This window comes from Furipterus horrens, unplaced genomic scaffold, assembly GCF_987537825.1.
Source record: "Furipterus horrens unplaced genomic scaffold, mFurHor1.1.pri manual_scaffold_3, whole genome shotgun sequence".
NCBI lineage: Eukaryota > Metazoa > Chordata > Mammalia > Chiroptera > Furipteridae > Furipterus > Furipterus horrens.
In genome coordinates, this window is record NW_028327173.1 from 12,546,312 (window position 1) to 12,566,096 (window position 19,785).

A 19,785-nucleotide genomic window follows, 5' to 3' on the forward strand; every position below is an offset into this window, starting at 1 on the left:
TCTTCGCAGCTGAAGGGTCCAAGGGAAAGACGGAGTCAATACAGCTTGGCTTCAGGTGCGCCGCGGGAGTTGCCGGTGTTGACTACAACGTCGAACCGCCTTAGGGACTCCGGCTCCGGATTTTCTGTCGGGGTTTACTCCCTTAGCCTTTCCCCTGAAGAGGTATGCCGCAAGGCAGCGGAGGTTTTTTGGAATCAGAGTTTTCCTTCTCTGATGTGCCCTGACTGGAAGATCGAACCAGCGACACTTAGCTCGCAGGCCGACGCTCAATCCACTGAGCCAAACCAGCCAGGGCATAATGCAGATAGTACAATAGTTAAATTGTTACGGTGCTGTAATTATTAATGATCCACACATGGTGAATAAGTAGGTCACCAACAGGAGTGGCAACGGCTTAGGGGACATTTGGCTATTTCCCCAGAAAGAAGTGTCCGATGCCTGGAAATTGAGTTCTCTGTTGTACTCAAAGTTTGGTCTGTGAACGAGGAGCATTGATATTGCCTGGGCGCTTGTTAGCCACCGCAGTTCAGGTCCCTCCCTAGTACTACTGAGTCAGTACCTGCATTTTGACATTAAACTCAGCTAACACATACACCCATTAAAGCTTAAGAAGCACTTATCTGGCATTTTCATTTGCCTTTGGGTCTTTGCACACGCTGTTCCTTCTTTTAGGAACACCCTTCCTGGTCCTCCTCCTTCCTCTTCGATAATCCCTGCTTTACCCACTGGTATTACCTCTTCTACCTCTCTCTTCCCCTGGCTGGTTTGGCTCAGTGGATTGAGCGTTGGCCTGCGAGCTAAGTGTCGCTGGTTCGATCTTCCAGTCAGGGCACATCAGAGAAGAAAAACTCTGACTCCAAAAAACCTCCGCTGCCTTGCGGCATACCTCTTCAGGGGAAAGGCTAAGGGAGTAAACCCCGACAGAAAATCCGGAGCCGGAGTCCCTAAGGCGGTTTGACGTTGTAGTCAACACCGGCAACTCCTGCGGCACACCTGAACCCAAGCTGTATTGACTCTGTCTTTCCCTTGGACCCTTCAGCTGCGAAGAGAGGGGGGGTCTGCTGCATGGGCAACAGCAGACCCTCCATATCACCCTGCCCAGGCTCTGTAGCTTCAGCTTCACTGGAGAGGACACTCCAGCGTCATCGCAAGATGTCGATTCAACACGGGAGGAGACAGATACCGTGTCACTCCCGAGTTGGACTGCACAGCCATTCTCGGCGGTGCAGATAGACTCTTAAGAAGCTACACCATCGTCTCTCGAGACGGACGGCTGCCGACGACGACGACGACAATAGTTAAAACCAAAGGCATAATTCTGCCTTCTAAATCTTTCTCAGGAGAAGGGGACAGAGGGTCAGGATCTGAGGGGTAGGTACTATGCTAGGTCCCAGGGATACAGAGATTTACAACAAAACACACAAACTGTTACAGAACCCCTGGGCTGCTCCAATTGAAAACAAACCCACGGGCTCTTTAGTTAGGGGTCCGATTGCCCGCCGCCAGAATTACAACTCTTAACACTTCAGTTGAGTGAAAATTGTTTAACAGTTACACATATCCTTGCCTCCCCCCTACCAAACCTAGCCAGTTTTAAGAAGGTCAGAAACACCGTTTCCCTACTTCCCAAACACAGTTCAGCTTTACCAGCGACTGCCAATCATTCAATCCTGATTGGGGAGGTCCTTTCTGTGCCGTGGTGCCCTCCAGCTCTCAATGCAGGACCACCTGGATTATCAGCCTCCTTGCAAACTGTCTTCTTTTTGTAAACCGCGTGGACCTCCTCTCCTTCTCCAGAGCACCCCTGCGAACACCCGCCAGCGAGGGAGACAGCCCCAAAGCGTGCCGCCCCCCAAAGTGTTTGCAGCTGCCTATATATCCCTGACTGCGTCCTCTGACGCAGTGGGTGTTGCCAACAGTTCTGACCATTCACAGAACCCCACATAGGCTCTGTGTGCTTTTTCCATACCATCCCCTGGTTCAAGACTCCTCCCATCCACCTGAGGCCTTGGAAGCATCCAAGCAATTTTGCATAATGAAAGACACCAGCCACCAGCCTCAGGCGTGTGGAGGCATTCTGAAAGCTGCTTCCTTTTCCCCATCCCCCAGTCGCAAACCCCGGGGATTTTTGGACTCCCCTGTTTCTGTAACAAAACCACCACAAAAAATCAGATCTGGAAAGATAAATGTGTGAAGGGGGTATGTAACATTGCCTCCTGCCTTCACAACCCCCAAGGATCCCTTTTGTGATTGGCCTTCACCCCCCACATAGGAATCCAGTGTTTCAAAACCAAATGCATTTATATATTTGAAGTTCATTTCTTCATTTTTATTTCAGTATCAAAGTAATGTAACTGCCCACGTGAGCTATTCCCCCAGGTTACCAAGTTCAATTTACCTAATTCCACTAAAAGCACAGAAATGCCAAGCTTTCTACCATGCACGTAGACTTACTAACAATATATTAGGTGTACAAGTTCAGAGGTTTGCACCAAAGGAAACAAACTTCAGTGGGTGTCGGCCACCTCCTGGGCAAGCCAACCCGTTCCACGCGGGATTGCAGCCTCAAACACCCATCACTGGGTCACCATCACCCCTTAAGCTAATCCTACATCCATGACAATGCAGCCCTCGGGAACCACCAGGTTTAGAACGTCAGCCATCAGATGAATGACTCACTTTTGCAGGAAGCCCGAAGAAGTCACCTATATTAGGCAGGGGAGGGAGTGACAAAAAAAGGCAAGCTAGGGGGTGGGGTTATGATCCTTGAACATGTTAGGGCTCACTGCCATGTCATGGTATTTCCTGATGAATCAATGACGATGATTAAATCACACAGGTGCGAGCTTGTTATCACAATTTGCCCTTTTCTCTGAAATCCTAGAATCTGGTACTGGCGTTTCCAGCCGACGAATGTGTGTGGGATGTGACATCACATCATTTCAAAGCTGATATCCTACAATAGGACTGAAAACTAGAGCCCAGACAGGGAGCTTGGAAGAGGGCTCAGCACAGAATCTTACCCCCACCTTTTAAAAAAATTTGTTCTATTACAGTTGTCCCAATTCCCCACCCCCATCCCCGTAGCTTTCCTCTGCTCCACCCACCTGGTTTTCACAGCTCACGCTTCCACCTGTGTTCTCAGTAATTTCTTCCTGTGTTGATGGTTACTTTCAACCTTGAGCACCATTGTTCTGTGCTCTCAGGTTTGTCCTAATGGCTGTCCCTGCCACTTACCCCCTGTATTGCATCCCCAAAATAAGTCACCTAGGATGGAAATTAAAAAAAACAAACTAAGATGTATTATGTGTTGAAGTGCGCCCTCTCCCTACCACCCCCGCCCCCATCAATATATTGAAGTCCCAACCACTAAGTACCTCAGAATTTGACTATTTAGAGACAGGGTCTATAAAGAGGTAAATTAAAATGAGGTTATTAGAGTGGGCCTTAGTCCAATATGACCAGTGTTCCCACCAGAAGAGGCGATTTGGGCCCAGAAGCCTATAGAGGGCAGACGACGTGAAGACACAGGGAGAAGATGGCCACCCACAAGTCAAGGAGGAAGGCTTGGCACAGATCCTCCTTCACAGCCCTGGAAGGAACCAGCCCTGCTGACTGACACCTTGTATCCTGGACCCTAGGACCCCAGAACGGGGAGAAATAATTGCCGTTGTTTAACCCACTGGGTCAGTGGCACTAGGTTGCGGCAGCCCGAGCAGACGGACGCAGTGATTACAAGAGTCCTTTTCGTCCATTTAAGGAGCAGACGGCAGCACTGCGGGGCCAGATTCCGCTCCCTGCTGTATTCTGGCCGGTGGGGGCGGGGGTTAGAGCATCCAAGAAATGTAAGCTAGTTCAAGTCTTTCCCCTTCCCGGCTGAGAAGCAGCGGCTAAGCGACGCGGCGGTTGCACTGCCAGTTCCAAGGGGAACACAGACCGCAGGCGCCTTGACTCTCGGAGGGGCGCAGTCGGGCAGCACTTCTCACGCTTTCTGAGAGAATTTGCACGCCCTGGGGATCACCTGGTGGAGCCTCGAGAGCTGCTGCTGCTTCTTTCTAGGAAACCTCCTTTTATCTTATTAACTATGGTGGACTTTGCACTCCCTTTCCTTTGGGTCAATGTTACCATTAACATAATGGTATTCCCACCCCAAATACTCTGGAAAACAATGGGTGTCCCGGAAACGGGCACCACTGTGTTGTTGACCCCTGTACCCCACTGGGAAATGGAATTCCCAGTACTTTCTAAACTGAGAAGTGCAGGTATAAAGAGGACTCCTCCCTCAGAACTATCTAAAATTCAGAACTATGAAATAATGCCTGCTGTGAACCATAAACTGGTAAATATACACATATATAAAACTATGTATAGATATAAAAAACTATATAGATCCTTACTTGAGGCTATGTTTATTGATTTTAGAGAGAGGGAGAGAAAGCAAGAAACATGATACGAGAGAAACATCGATTGGCTGCTTCCCCTACACGACCCGACCAGGACCGAACCTGAAACCTTTTTGCTGTATGGGATGACCCTCCAAATGAGCCACCCAGCTGGGGCAAGCTAACAATATTTAATGGAGATTAGAAAGAAAAGATTGCCCATCAAGTAGCCAGTTTTCTCTGTAGCTCCACTCTTCATCCATAGCCAGCTAAGGCCCCAGGACTAGCCCAGGGGCAGCTGATGGCTGCCAGGGCCTTTGGATGCCCCAGCTTAGAAGGCACTCCCATCTCTTACCCACCTGGCTTCTCTTGCTACTGCTCCCTGGCATCTGAGACTTAAAGCTGTATACACTACTTCGCTTTTCTTGCTCATCTTTTAACAAGCCCCCAACAGTCTGAAAACCTGACATTGCTAACCACGGCCCCTTGATGTTACTGTATGAGTCTTGTAACTTGTCGCTGGGCCCCTTGCCACCTGCGCTGCCAGTGCACAAAGCCTCCAAGGGAGGTGTGGAGGAAAGGCAGTTGTCTAGGTGCAGGTCTAACTCCATCATTTATTATAGGTTTACTTCGGGGAAATCAGCTAAATTTACTTGCTTTCGAAAATTTGGGAGAATGCCACAGATCTTTATGAATATATTTGCAAGGATTTGAAATCAGAGTGATTGAAGAGCCTGGTAACAGGAAACGCTAATAAATGGTAGTATAAACAACAAAACTGAAATCCTGTGAAACTGGGTGTTCTGACTCATTAAAAAAAAAAAAAAAGAAAATCACTTTTTCCTAAAATCCTAAAATGCCTTAGTAACCTGAGTGTAGTGAACATGATTCAATCTTTTGATACCTGAGCATCTCACTGCCTCTGGGTGGTTGTTCTAAAAAAAAAAAAAAAAAAAAAAAAAAAAAAATTGTGGATTCTAACCCCTTTAAGATGAGGAAATCAAGGCTTAGGGAGATTAAGAGGCTTGGCCAAGGTCACAGTTGTAAGTGACACACCCCTCGAGGATCACTGCATGGGAGCACAGTTATAGATGTTAGAATACTGGGCTGAGTGATGTGCCTGAACCAGGATTTAATCTCAATTTGAAATTGATGAAAACTTTATTCTACACACAATATCAGCAAATTAAAATTACACAAACTAGTAACATAAGGGATTTAGGTTTGACATGAAAAAGAATGTCCTCAGAGTGCTTCATCAGTCCAGTGGATGAGCACAGGGATGTTGTGTAACTCTCCGGGTTTTAGGAAAAAGTAGCCTTTGGTATTGAGCAAAGCCAAGACGGGGGAGACAGGATGAGTAAGGTTTCTTTCAGAATCATGAGTACATGAGCAAGGATGATTACTAAACGGATATCACATCCAAAAAATTCAATTGTCAGACAACCACACTGTGGAATTTCTCTCGGTAGGCCTCAGAGAGTATGACTTCACAGTTTATAGGGAGCGAGAAAGCTGCTCACTTAGCAACATAAAAAATTCTGATAGAAGCTGTGATTCGGGGAGGAAAAGCTCTCCCAAGCAAGCCTCAGCATCCTGTGAACGAAGGGTTTGCCTGTGCTAGTGAAATGGGAGGGAGCCAGCCAGTGCTCATGGGCAGGAGGTGAGAATGACCAAGTACTTGTGCAGTGGCCCCCCCGGGAAAAACTTAGGACAGCCTAGGAACCCAAGATCGAATTCTCATAGTTCTTACCAGACTTTTTAAGCATATTTCATTGATTATACTATTATAGTTGTCCCAATTATTTCCCTTGTTCCCCTCTGCCTGATACCTCCCTTAGTTCATGTCCATGGGTCATGCGCGTAAGTTCTATGGCTTCTCCATTTCCTATACTGTTCTTAATATCCCCATCTATTTTGTACCTACTGGTTATACTTCTTGATCCCTGCACCTTTTTCCCCATTCTCCTCTGTCCCTTTCCCACTGAACACCCTCCCCATGATCTCCATATCTATGGTTTGGTTCCTGTTCTGGTTGTTTGCTTAGTTTTTTTTTAGTCAGTTGTTGATAGTTATGAGTCTGTTGTCATTTTACTGTTCAGAATTTTGATCTTTTTCTTAAATGTATCCCTTTAACATTTCATATAAAAGCTTGGTAATGATGAACTCCTTTAGCTTCACCTTGTCTGGGAAGCACTTTATCTGCCCTTCCATTCTAAATGATAGCTTTGCTGGATAGAGTAGTCTTGGTTGTAGGTCCTTGCTTTTCATCACTTTGAATACTTTTTGCTAGTCCCTTCTTGCCTGCAAAGTTTCTCTTTATGGTTGTGAAAGGGGGCAAAGTGTGTCTACTTACACCTCCATTTGACCGCAAGTTTCTCCTTACCAAACTTCTTAAAACATAAAGCCACACTTAACTCCTATGAGCAAACTTAGTATTTTCATCTCATCTCCAAATCCTCTGCAGTCTTGTACCTAAGTCCTTTCATTCCCATGAATAGAAAACAGAATTACTGGGCTGTAGGATAAGAAGAGAATTCAGAAGCTTGAAAAACCACAAGGGGACACAGCTGAGCGGAGCCCTAGAGGTGGCTATGCATTCAGTCCCTGGCTTTGCCACTTACTACAACCTGAGGCAAGTTTCTGAACCTCGATCTGTGCGTTTTCCCATCTGTAAAATGGGAGTAAGACACAATGACCATCTCATATGGTTGCTTGGGTTAAACAAGATAATTTATATACGTGTAGGGACTGACATGTAGAAGAAACCCAGGGTTAGCTATTATCATTTGTTATTTAAGTAACAAAACTTTTAACTATACTTTATCAAATATATTCAAGACACCATAAAGGTCTCTTTTCTAAAAGATTTAATAGAAAACAACTAATTATACATTTATATATAATATTGAGAAAAGAGTTGTAATTACTGAAAGTGGCTTGAGATGGTAACTTTTAAAGCCTTTGACATACCAGCTATTTTTAAAAAAAAATTTTATTGATTCTAGAAAGGGAGAGAGAGCAACAGTGATTTGTTCTTCCACTTAGAAATGCATTCATTGGTTGATTCCTACATGCACCCCCAATTGGGGATCGAACCCACAACTCTGGTTTAGCAGGAGTGCTCTAATCAAGCAACCCAGCCAGGGTGACATACCAGCTAATGACAAAACAAATTAGGAACAGTTAAAACTATTAAGTTTAGCCCTGACTACTGTGGTTCAGTTGACTTAACTTCGTCCCACAAAGTGAAAGGTTGATGGTTTGATTCCTGGTTAGGGCACATGCCTGGGTTGTGGACTTGGTCCCCAGCCAGCACGTTCAAGAGTGGCAACCAATTAATGTGTCTCTCACAAACGGTTTCTCTTACTCCCTCCCTTCCCCTATAAAAATAAATAAAATCATTAAAAAAAAAAACCACACTACTTTATTTTTAAAAACCTAGTAAATTTAAATAATTAAAAGTAGAAATTTCTCCAAGAGAAAAAAAAGCTATTGAAGAACCATGGGGAAAATGATAGTCAGAAGGGAAAAACACAGTAATGAAAGTGGTAGAGATTACTTTCTTAAAAAAAAGAAAACTCATTGCTGGGAGGGATACTGTTTATTGATCTCTAATGGCTTCTAAGACAATTTTTGTCAAGTAGTTCTTGAGCCAAGATTTCCGACAGGTCTGGTCCCTTGGCTTCAGCTCTGTAGAATCGAGTGAGCATCTGTCCTACTGTGAAGAGGCAAAGCAACTCTACATGCTGGCAAGTAATGTCTATCAGAACCTGTAGGGGATTAGTTAATGATGTTCTCTGATTAAGAATAGAATTTCTTTCCTCTTATGGATGAAATTTGAGTTTTTGCTTAACCAAAAGAGAAATTAAGTAATATGATTTTTCAGCTTCTAAAACTGAAAAACCTTAACAACATTCCTAAATTTTTAGTTTCTCTTGGCAAAATATAGAAGTTCATATGTCTGGCTGTACCTCTTCTGATGTATCAGGATGGCAAGAGGATCTGAACCCAAGCAAAATAATTTCATAGATTCTCTAAAGCAGGCATAAAAAAGTATAATAGGTCAGCACACCTAGACTAGGGCTAACAAAATTTTGTTAAAGAGGAATGATGGGAAAACTGTCGAAGGTATTCTTGTATCACCTAGCTTTTGTTTTCACATACTCTTCCTGTTAATTATACCCAATGGACATAATGAAAAGTCCCCACATTTTTCTACAATGTATCCCCTTCTTTCCAGAATAGTCATGGGGATGTAAAGTACAACATTAGGAAAATAATGAATAATACTGTAATAATTTTATGTATGATATCAGATAGGTCCCAGATTTATCAGAGTAAACACTTCGTAAGTTATATAAATATCTAATCTCTGGGTTGTATACCTGAAACTAATATAATATTGTATATCAACTCTAACTGAAAAATAAAAATTAGCTCTAAAAAATTAAAAAGAAAAAAATAATTTCCATATTGTCAACCAGCAGACTGGAGATGAGGGTCACAAGGAAAACACACTTAATACATACTAAAATCAAATCAGAGACTTTTGCTTCCATTCATGATAGAATAATTAACACCAAATACCCTCCTGTCATACACAACCAGAAAAGTGGAGAATATATAGAAACGATTATTATTAGACATTTGGACAACAGGCACCGCAAGACTATGATCTGTGAAAGAGGGCAAACAAGTGTACTTCTAAATATGTTTACCTTTTTCACCCGTCTTCCTAACTGCCCTCGCATCTGGCAACCATCAAAATGTTCTCTATATCTAAGAGTCTCTGTCTGTTCTCTTATTCATTCATTTTGTTCTTTAGCTTCCACATATAAGTCATATTATATGGCATTTATCTTTTAATGTCTGACTTATTTCACTCAGCACAATGCCCTCTAAGTCCATCCATGTTGTTGCAGATGGCAAGATTGCACTTTTTTATGACTGAGTCATATTCTGTTGTATATATACAACATCAGAGAAGGAAAACTCTGACTCCAAAAAACCTCCGCTGCCTTGCGGCATACCTCTTCAGGGGAAAGGCTAAGGGAGTAAACCCCGACAGAAAATCCGGAGCCGGAGTCCCTAAGGCGGTTTGACGTTGTAGTCAACACCGGCAACTCCTGCGGCGCACCTGAACCCAAGCTGTATCGACTCCGTCTTTCCCTTGGACCCTTCAGCTGCGAAGAGAGGGGGGGTCTACTGCATGGGCAACAGCAGACCCTCCATATCACCCTGCCCAGGCTCTGTAGCTTCAGCTTCACTGGAGAGGACACTCCAGCGTCATCGCAAGATGTCGATTCAACACGGGAGGAGACAGATACCGTGTCACTCCCGAGTCGGACTGCACAGCCATTCTCGGCGGTGCAGATAGACTCTTAAGAAGCTACACCATCGTCTCTCGAGACGGACGGCTGCCAACGAGGATCCCCTTCTTTCCCATTTTGTGGGTTAAGAAGCTGATGAGCTCTCCCCCAGTACTTCCTGAGATCCATTCATCAACAGTAGTTTGTAGGTGGTACAAGAGTTTATGGAACACCACAATTGAGCTCACTAAGCCACGGAGGGATTGAAGCCACTGAGCCATGCTAGAAATTGCAGGGGTTATCTCTTGGGTTCGCTGTCTTCCTTTCTGTTACAGGAAAGTAAAAATTATGTGTTCTGCTCCTTTAGAATGCATGGAGAACAAACATTTCTTTATCTCAGATGAGGGAATTAATGTGCGTGTCTTTTGACAACTGGCTATTTTTACTGGAAGAATGCAGTGGCTCTCCTGTCCCTTTTCTGTACATGGTGCTTAAGCCAGGGCGGTTTTATCCTTACCTGAACTTTATGAAGTTAACAGATGTCAGAGTTGGAAGGGACCTTAAATAATCTAAACCTGTCATTCACTGAAGCACTTGATGGGCAATGGAGTCACCAGGTGACTTGTTCAGGACCTCTTTTTTAAAAGCAACACCATAAAACAGAGAAACCAACCAAAATCCACTACTTCTGAGTCCAGAAGAGCAGAGAATTCTTAGCATAGGTACCTAATACTCGTATCACTAGAATTGTTACCTGCCAAATAGCATAAGAGAAATTAGAATTACTTTCTAGAATTAGGTCTCAGTAATGTATTATTTTTCTAGTACAAGGATATATCTGAAATTAAGAGTGAAAAACTGGAATCTATGAACGAGAAAGCAAGGACTTTAATAAAATACAAAATATTTTAAACCTCATATTCATTAAATAATCAAGTTCGATATGTCTAGAAAAATCATTTACCATCCATATGAGAACTGAAAAGCACAGCCTGATATCCCTCTCTTCACACCATGACCCTCTCCTTTCTTGGGGAGTGAATAAACTTTATTCCCTACACTTTCTTCCCTTTGTGAATTCTTTCTCAGCCTGCGTCACCGACCACCCTAACATTCTGGTGGCCTGCACAGGGACATTTTCTGTTTCTCCCTCCCCTTTGGCCTCCTGAGACTTGAGGCAAGGAGAGCAGAGGGCTGCGGAAGCTCGACCTGAGCTAACCCCTAACCCCGTTTCTGTGAGGTTTGGAGGATTTCAAATTCTCCTCCGTCTCTCTGGACAGCCTCCTTCTCACCCAGCTTAAGGCCAGTGATTGGCCATGTCACCTCAAATATCTCATATCCTTCATTCAACAGTGTGTCCAGGCTCTGGAAGATTCTCTTCACAAATGGCCTCTGGCCACGGATCTTGCTTTCCGGGTTGTCCGATTCCATTCTCTCCTCCTTAATGATCCATACCAGGACCCACAGGCAGGGGCAACTCTACACCCCTAGCCCACCTAAGTAGTTACAAAAGAAGAGAGCTTTGGCCCTACTCCCCCAAACCAAAACTGGGCCAGATCATTAAGGATAAAGCCATTTTAAAACCAGAGGGGGAATGAAAGGATAAAGTCAGCCTCATTTGCTACTGTGGCACCTTTTGCTGAGCTGGCTGAGCTTGTTCCCAGGACTGGAAATTACTGGAAAGCAAGAACAGAGCTAAACTGCCCCCTACAGCGTTAGGCAGAAAACATTGGAACAAACTGCAGCCTCATGTAACAACAGCTCAGGGGCCACACAGTAGCAACCCTCCCATCTTTTTTTTAATCCAATTATAATCCAGTATAAAGCTCAAAGCCCCCACCCCTCAATGCTGGTGTATCTCTCCACACCATGCCGCTCTCCTCTCTCTTGGAGAGTGGATAAAAACTTTATTCTCTAAAAAAATTAAAATAAGAAGCGCATAAACTAGAGCTTGTGCTTCAAAATGAAATAGGTGGCAGCCATTACAAGGAGCAGAAGAGATTCAAGGTGAGGGCAACACTTAGCTATGTCTGAGAATATAGTTAAATGTAAGCTACAGTTCAGCAGCTTTTAAAATTTCATGTTTATTTATATTTTTCAAAATATATGTACATAAAAAAAGGAAGATTTACAACAGGAAAGATTGCCTTACATGCAACACAACTTCCAATGAACTCATGATGGGATCACACATAATTCATGAATTATGAATCTAATTCAAGCCAACCTTCTCAAGTCCATTTCCCAGCCACACTTCAGGCTACAGATGGGATCCCAAGAGACAATGCAAGTGGAATGAATGAAACAAACAATTTTTGCTTCTGGCAGCACTCAAGGGCCAGAAGATGTACACCCAAAGTTTAAGACAATTAAAATGTCAAGTGCCATAGGGAGGATAAATGATAACCAGATATCAGTATTTCTCAAGTAGAAAGCCAGTACTATTTAACACAACTTCACAATACTAAAACAAATACAAATAAGAGGTTAGGTAGTTGGGCTTCATTTCGTTTCTTTAAAAGCAAATCTCAAAAAGGAAGCCACTTGCTTGTTATTGAAAGTGCTGTGGAAACAAAGGAGGGGAAAAGACCCGACAGATGAATCTGGAAATCTATTTTATTTTTGCAATGTGTTTGTTTTCCCACTTAACATTTCTACATTAGCAACGATGTAACTCTCCAACATTTGCTTATAAAAAAGGCAAACAAGAAGTGAGAATTCATGCTTCAAATATTAAAAAATATATTTAAACATTTGATCAAGATCTTATATGCTTTAATTTTTGCTAACACAGGTGACACCAGAAATCGCAAAGTCAATATATTCTTATATTTCTTCTTCAGTCAAAAACCAAATGGTGGAGAGAACGTGTGCTTGCTGGTAAGGGAACGAAAGGCCTTGGGCCAGAGAGGGACACCTGGAAATGATCAATGTGGAGAGTGGCCCAAAGGAGTGGTGCATCTTCAGAATCCAATTAAATCACAAAATACTTGGCTTATTCCCAAGGCTAAGACGTCTCTGTTTATAGCTAGAAAGGGTTAGTGGAGTGGTTTTATAAATAAGATGGATCATTACAGCTATAACTGGAGTCTCCAGGCAGAAGGCTTTACAATTCCGTCAGTGCTATATGTCTTCTTTTTACTTTCAGCACCTGACCACCAGCATTCTGTTCCTGACGCTTTCTACAAATATAAAAATCTTTGCAACTGTTTAGATAAAACTGGAAGGAATTAAAAAAAAAAAAAAAGCCCAGGCTGACCAAAAAAAATAAAGAGGGTTGGGTGGAGGGAGAGAAAGGACAGGTATAGGTTATATAGTTGAGGAAAGTCCAGAATTATCGCAGAAATTAAAATGACCGAGGGAAGGGGCAGGCACCAAGAACAGTGCCTAAAGCTGACAAATACCTAAACTGGTTTATTTCCATTCCCTCCTCACAAGTTCAGAGGGAAGGGAAAAATGTAATTTTAAAAGCATCAAAACTAAAACAAATGCACACTGACCTTAGAAAATAAGATTTTAAATTTTATCATGATACCCTTTTATCCTATAAAATTTACTTCTTTGCTTTGAAAGATTTCTTCACGGTGGATTTGCCCTTGCCAGGCAATTTCACTTCCTTTCTCACACTGGCCACAGGCTTCTTTGAAGAGCCACCACTAGGTTTCTTGATGACTGAGGGTGAGGGTCTGGCTTTCTTGGCAGGAGTTTTGGCCTTTGGAGAGGCTTTCTTGGGTAGGGGCCTAGCTTTCCCTCGCTGGGCAGCTGGAACTTTAGGTACTGGCTTGGACCCTCTTTGCTTCATGGGTGCAGCCTTCCACGACGACTTGGCTGGGGTTTTCTTCTGCAACCTGTGAACCAAAGGGCAAAGGGAGTCACTCAACACCTGAGAGATTCACTTTGCTAAGATGACCAGATACTTCACCAAAGAAGAAACAGAGTACTTAGAACTCACCTATGTTAAGATTAGAAATGTAATTTATTATTATTTTTTAACTAAAGGCTTTACTAAAATTGTATAAAATTTAACCAATTCATGGAAATCTACACATAATTTCATGCTTTTCCTAAGAAAACAGGACTTTATTTTTCTTTGAATAACCAGACAAACTATGGATAAGTATACAAGCTTGACCATGCTTCATTTCTTAAGTTCAGAGCCCCTAAATTTTCAAGAAGGTAAATTCAAATGTTACACAAAGAACTTGAGAAAGTTTCTGAGTTACAAGTTTTCATACATCCACACCTTCTCTTAGGTGGAGGTTCTTCATCCTCAGAATCTTCTTCCGACGAGTCATCTTCATCTTCGTCCTCATCTTGAGAATCATCCGGCTCTTTCTTTGGAAACAGAACTCCTGGGCTATGAGGAAAAAAACCAAAAACCAAAAACCAAACCAAACCAAAACAAACAGACTGAGTAAAGAGAGGTCCCATACAGGACAAGGAAAATAATATGAACCTAGGTGCATATGCCCTTACTATTCCCCATTTCCTCCAAACTTCCCCAAAGATGCCAAGCTTAGGTTACAAATATCAGGTTACAATTTAACCTACTTTGAAAACACATACAAAGCTATGACAAATCTGTGAAAGGCCTGGACCATACCTCATTCCCTCCCTCCTTCCATTCAATGAAATTGATTCTTAATAATTTATTCGACATTTTATGTGTATGACTTTAAGAGCTAATTTAAAGCGAATGTTTGAAATTTTCAGAAAATATGCATTCAAGCTCCAACACCTATGATTGTACAGAATGAACAAGAAAGCTACATTTTACTCCTGCAAAAACAGGGCTTTAGTGATGCATGTCACAACACCTTACTAGAAAAGGAAGTGTAAGTGTTATAGCACAGGCACATAAAACAATGCTTGGCCCAAAGGAGGTGCTCAATAAATTGTTTGGTTCAATGAGAATAAATAAGGTATGTATTAGACAGGTTTTCAAGTAAATGTCCCTGACTCTACAGTATGAAGAAGGCAGATGAGGATTCTTGGAAGCAGCCTTAAAACATATGTAAAATCCTCTAATCTTCCTGTCATTATCAATTACTTATTAAAGAAGGGACGAACATCAAAATGGCCAAGGATCTCAAAGGATTCAATTCTTGATTTCAGGAACATTTGGCTAACAATAAGCTCTAGCAGGATAGCCAAAATTCCTGTTCTTACATGAAACCGTTTTTCTCTAAAGTAATGCTGCTTTAAGTAGCCTTTATTTTCAGGTATAAGGTCTGTCTGGAAAAAGTTCAGCCATTATTAATATAACGAGAATGGCTTGCGCAACCTGACACCCAAGGAGAGTGGAATGGAATGCACATCATGATCAATGATGACTTCACTGTACTAGTCAGTGGGGGTGGTAGACACCATTGAGTGAGCATCTGTACTGTGTGGTCATTGCATTCAAAATGACTGAGCGAGTAGAGCGATAAATCTGCATCAAATTTTGCGTTGAGCTTGTATGTTCCTCCACAGAAACTATCTGGATGGTGCAGAAGGCTGCAGAAGCTATGGGCACCTGGTGATTGGCAGCTTCGTCATGACGACGTGTCTGCTCACACATCACATCTTATGCAGTTTTCTGGTGAAACAGCAAATCACCTAGGTGACTCAGCCCCTCTATAGTACAGATTTAGTGCCCTGCAATTTCTGGCTTTGCCCCAAACTAAAATCACCTTTTAAAGGGAAGAGATTTCAGACCTTCGATGAGATTCAAGAAAATACCATGGGGTAGCTGATGGCGACTGGGAGAACTCTGTGAAGTCCCAGGGTGTCTACTTTGAAGGGGACTAAGGTGTCACTGTCCTTTGTACAATATTCCTTGTATCTTATACTTTCTTCAATAAATGTCTCTGTTTTTCAGATTACATGGCTGGATACCTTCTGGACAGACCCTGTATATCCAGTTCAGTGTAACAGTAATAAGGGTCAAATAAGCCAAGCCCGTAACCTGGAATCACATTTTAAATTCCCCATGACCAATACTTCATATTACAAGGCTAGGTGTTTGTTTACCTGGGATAATAGGGAAAACAGAGCTGGAAAGTGCCACTGAATCCTTTACCAGAGATCTGTTCCATCCACCCATTCTTTTCGCATTTTTGCAGGGTTTTCTTCAGCAAATGCACTGAAAAAATATTGAAAGTTAGTTATTCAAATTTGGTAATTCAACCACAATCACTTCCACATCAATTTAATGGCCTGTCATACACAGTAATTGACATGTTCTCTGTGAAGCCTTCGTGATCAAAGAGATTAACTAATTCACTAATTATTAAGACCCATAAATTTGGCAAGAGTTAAAGTATAATGGCAAAAGACTTTAGAGCCCACAAAGTTAAATTCCTCATTTCACAGAGAGAAACAGAAGCCTAGAGCGGTTAGTAATGAGCCCATAGTTGCACATATATGGCTGATAGCTGACCTAAGGTTAAATCTCTCATTATTTCCATTCATTCAAACATCTATTGAGTACCTATAAGAATAGATAATCATCTAGGAGACTATCCATAAAGATAAACAGAACCAATTTCTCATGAGTCAGCAAAGAGTACCAGAACAATACCAGGGCTCCTAAAGGCTTCACTGATTCTCATGTTTCATATGTTTTACAGTGATTCAGTGTCTAAAAAATTTGCAGAAACATCAGTGAAACTGAAAAGATTAAAAACCAATTTCATCTCCTAACACTTGGCCAAAACAGAAAATTGTGAAATAGTTAACTGCACAATTAAACACCGTATATATCTTAAGGAAGAAAGTTTAAGTATACAATCAGAAAGCATTCCTCCATAATGTTAAAATATACATATTGCATATATGTTAAAAGCCAGTATTGAGACTTCAAAATTACCTTTTTACTTAAAACAATATATTATTATAGTTTGCATTTTCTGTTACTCCCATATTCTTTATTCTACACTAATGGGGCTATTCTAGTAGGTCATTGAAAAAATACATAATCTCATTAATTTGTATGTGATAATGCTGCTAAGGCAAGGTTTCTAATCTCAAATTACCACCTGACAGGGTAAACAGACTATGAGAAAAGTATTTTCTGTAATAGGGCTTATGTCAATCAGAAATGACCTAAGCAGTATTTTAAAATACTGGTTTGGTTTCAAGGTGAAATTAGAAGTGTGGGTAAACATTCAGAAATAAGAAGATAGTATACTTGAGAGGAGTTTTAAAAAAATTTTTGTTTTTTCTTGTAGAGTTTATTTTTAGAGAGAAAGGAACGGAGGGAGAAACACTGATTGGCTGCCTTCTGCACGCCCCCGATTGACCTGGCCTGCAACCCAGACATGTGCCATGACCAGGAATTGAAATGGCGACCATTTGGTTGGCAGACCATGGCTCAGCTCACACCAGCCAAGAACTTGAAAGGTGTTTTGAACATAAGAGATTTATCTAAGTTACAATAAAAAATATCAGAAAAACCTTTAAATTAAATTCTAATTTTTAGCAGACATTGTAAATTAAGGATAAGCCTTGATTATGCTTGTTTCTCTTTTAGTAAGTAAATTAAATTTGTCAAGTTGTTGTTCTATCTTGGTTTTCAGTCAGCAGTTAGTGCTCTGTCATTGGTAGCATGATCTCTAAGGGATTTTCCACAATTGCCCTAATCCTGGTAAATTGCACACAACTCCGAGTCTTACTTTGATAGTTAGAATTGGTCCCTGGGTGGTTCTCCAGGACATACTTCTTCAGAGCAGTGGTGGAGCAGGTCTTCGGTTCGTTCATGGCAGCAATGGCAGACAAGATTGCATATTCCATCAGGCTTCCACCAAGGAGGGGTTTCTCCCCTGATTTCTTCAGCTGTTTTCCAAGGAGGAAGAGAAAAGCATCAAGACAACACTCTCCCAAAGCAGGTCAAGGCAAGACTCCTCTGCACCAGGTGGGTCGGAGTTCCTGCATTAGCACAGATATGTTTTACAATAAATTGTCAGGTTAGGGACTTTTTCTTCCCATTTATCAGGTATTCAATCTAACTGAGGAATCCCAACCCTCCCATGAATATTTTCTCCTTCCATCTACTCCTCTGTCCAACCTAAAATAGAAATGGCTAACCTAACCCAAAGAGCGACAATTCTACCCCAATAAGCAGGTTAACTTGTTAGGCCCACAATAAATTAGGATGCTTTTACTGGAGAATACGTCCTTTTTCTGAATCTGAAAAACGGAGTAGTTATAAAAATAATAATAGCCTTTTCAACCCTGTAGGAAAATAGCAAAAGTTTGGCAAATATTTAGGACATCATACAATAGAAAATTACATAGGATAGTTCAAAGACAAAAGGCTAGGGAACAAAGGTGAGCACCAATAAGTAAAATTTGGGTAAAAGGACAAACGAGTATGTTCACAATAGTGATTCTCTAAGAGCGGTCCACATATCCCAGGGGGAAGGTTCTTGAGACCCTTTCAAAGAATATGCAAGGTCAAAACTATTTTCATAATAATACTAAGATGTGATTTGCCTTTTTCACTGTGGTGACATTTGCAGCCGGTGGAAAAGTTGATGGGTAAAATTGCTGCTGCTTTACCACACATCAAGGCAGAGGCACAAAAACTACACAGTAGTTGTTATTATATTCTTTATGGCTATGCTCTTGCGGTTAAAAAAAACAAAACAAAAAAAGGCCAGTTTCACTTAGGAATGTCACTGATGAAGCAGTACAAATAATTGTATTAAATCTCAACCCCAATATTTTATAGGATGAAATGGGGAAGAATGCATAAAGCATGTAGGCTGTATACAAGATGATGGTCTCAAGGAAAAACAGCCACGATAGTTGTGAGCTCAACTAGCTGCCATTTTTCATGGAATACCCTCTTTACTTGAAGGGACAACTAACAGACTTAGGTATCTGGTAGGCATTTTCTTAAAAATCAATTAAGCCTGTCACTTCGAGGAAAACAACAGTACTTGTTGATAAAATTAAACTTAAAAGAAAACTTAAACTGGGAAAAGTTGTATCTACCACTGTAAACTTGAGAACGTCCTAGTACTTAACACTGTTCTGATGAGATGAACCCACTGATAGCACCAGAACAATGAATGTGATTTTTGTCATTGATGAAACGTGTTAAAGCTGCATAATTCAGTGAACCATTATTTCTCAAATGACTGTTACAAAATTATGCATGGTTAAAAGATCCATTCAAATTTCAAGACAGACCAAAGGATTTTAAGGTAACAGAGTACAAGTTCACTGACACTTCAGGTTCCACACAGCAACAACGTTTGGAATTACCACAAAAATCAATTAATTAATACACCATATTAACAGAATTAAGGAACAAAACCCACATAATCATTTCAAGAAATATAGAAAAAGTACCTGACAAATGGAATACCCATTCATAATAAAAACTCCAACAAACTAGTAATAGAAGAGAACTTTCTCAACCTGATAATAAGCACATATGAAAAACCTACAGCTAACTTAATAGCGAAAAATTGAATAGACGAGGATGTCTGCTCTCCTCACTGTACTGGTGTTTCTATCCAGTGCAAATCAGGAAAGAAAATTAAAAAAAAGACATCCAGACTGGAAAGAAGTAAAATGGTTTTTATTTGCAGATGACATAACTTTGTATATGTAGGAAAATCCTGGGGAATTCACGAGAGTCCTAAGGAACCCACAAAAAGCCGACTAGAACTAATAAATGAGTTCAGCAAAGTTGCAAGACACAAGATCAATAGATTAATTATCTGTATTTCTATAGGCTATCAATGAACAATTTGAAAATGAAAATAAGAAAGTTCCATTCACAATAGCACGGGCATATTTAGGAAGAAAGTTAAATAAGAAACATTCAGACCTGTACACCTAAAACTACAAAATATTGCTGAGAGAAGTTTAAAATCTAAATAAATGAAGAGAGTCAGTGTTCTTTACAACTCAATGTTGTAAACATAGTAATTCCTCCCCAAATGATCTACAGAATCACTGCAATCTCTCCCCAAATCCCAGCTGGCTTATTTGTAAAAATTGACAAATGGATCCTAAAATTCATATGGAAATGCACAGGACCAAGATTAGTCAAAATAATTTTGAAAAAAGAAAAAGGGGATTTATATTTATTA

General features: G+C 41.2%; 1 protein-coding gene across 5 annotated transcripts in view; it reads right to left on the reverse strand.

Annotated features, from left to right (window-relative positions):
* Positions 1 to 11,759: 11,759 nt before the first annotated feature.
* Positions 11,760 to 19,785, reverse strand: part of HP1BP3 (heterochromatin protein 1 binding protein 3) — a 31,192-nt gene continuing 23,166 nt past the window's right edge. For all 5 annotated transcript variants that reach the window (XM_090268728.1, XM_090268726.1, XM_090268724.1 and 2 more), the window contains 4 exons: positions 17,353 to 17,512; positions 15,710 to 15,821; positions 13,938 to 14,051; positions 11,760 to 13,542 (listed from right to left, as the gene is read on the reverse strand). In XM_090268728.1, the coding sequence (XP_090124854.1) occupies positions 13,248 to 13,542; positions 13,938 to 14,051; positions 15,710 to 15,821; positions 17,353 to 17,512 (681 nt within the window). In that variant the 3' untranslated portion in view covers positions 11,760 to 13,247. The remainder of the gene's footprint in view (positions 13,543 to 13,937; positions 14,052 to 15,709; positions 15,822 to 17,352; positions 17,513 to 19,785) is intronic.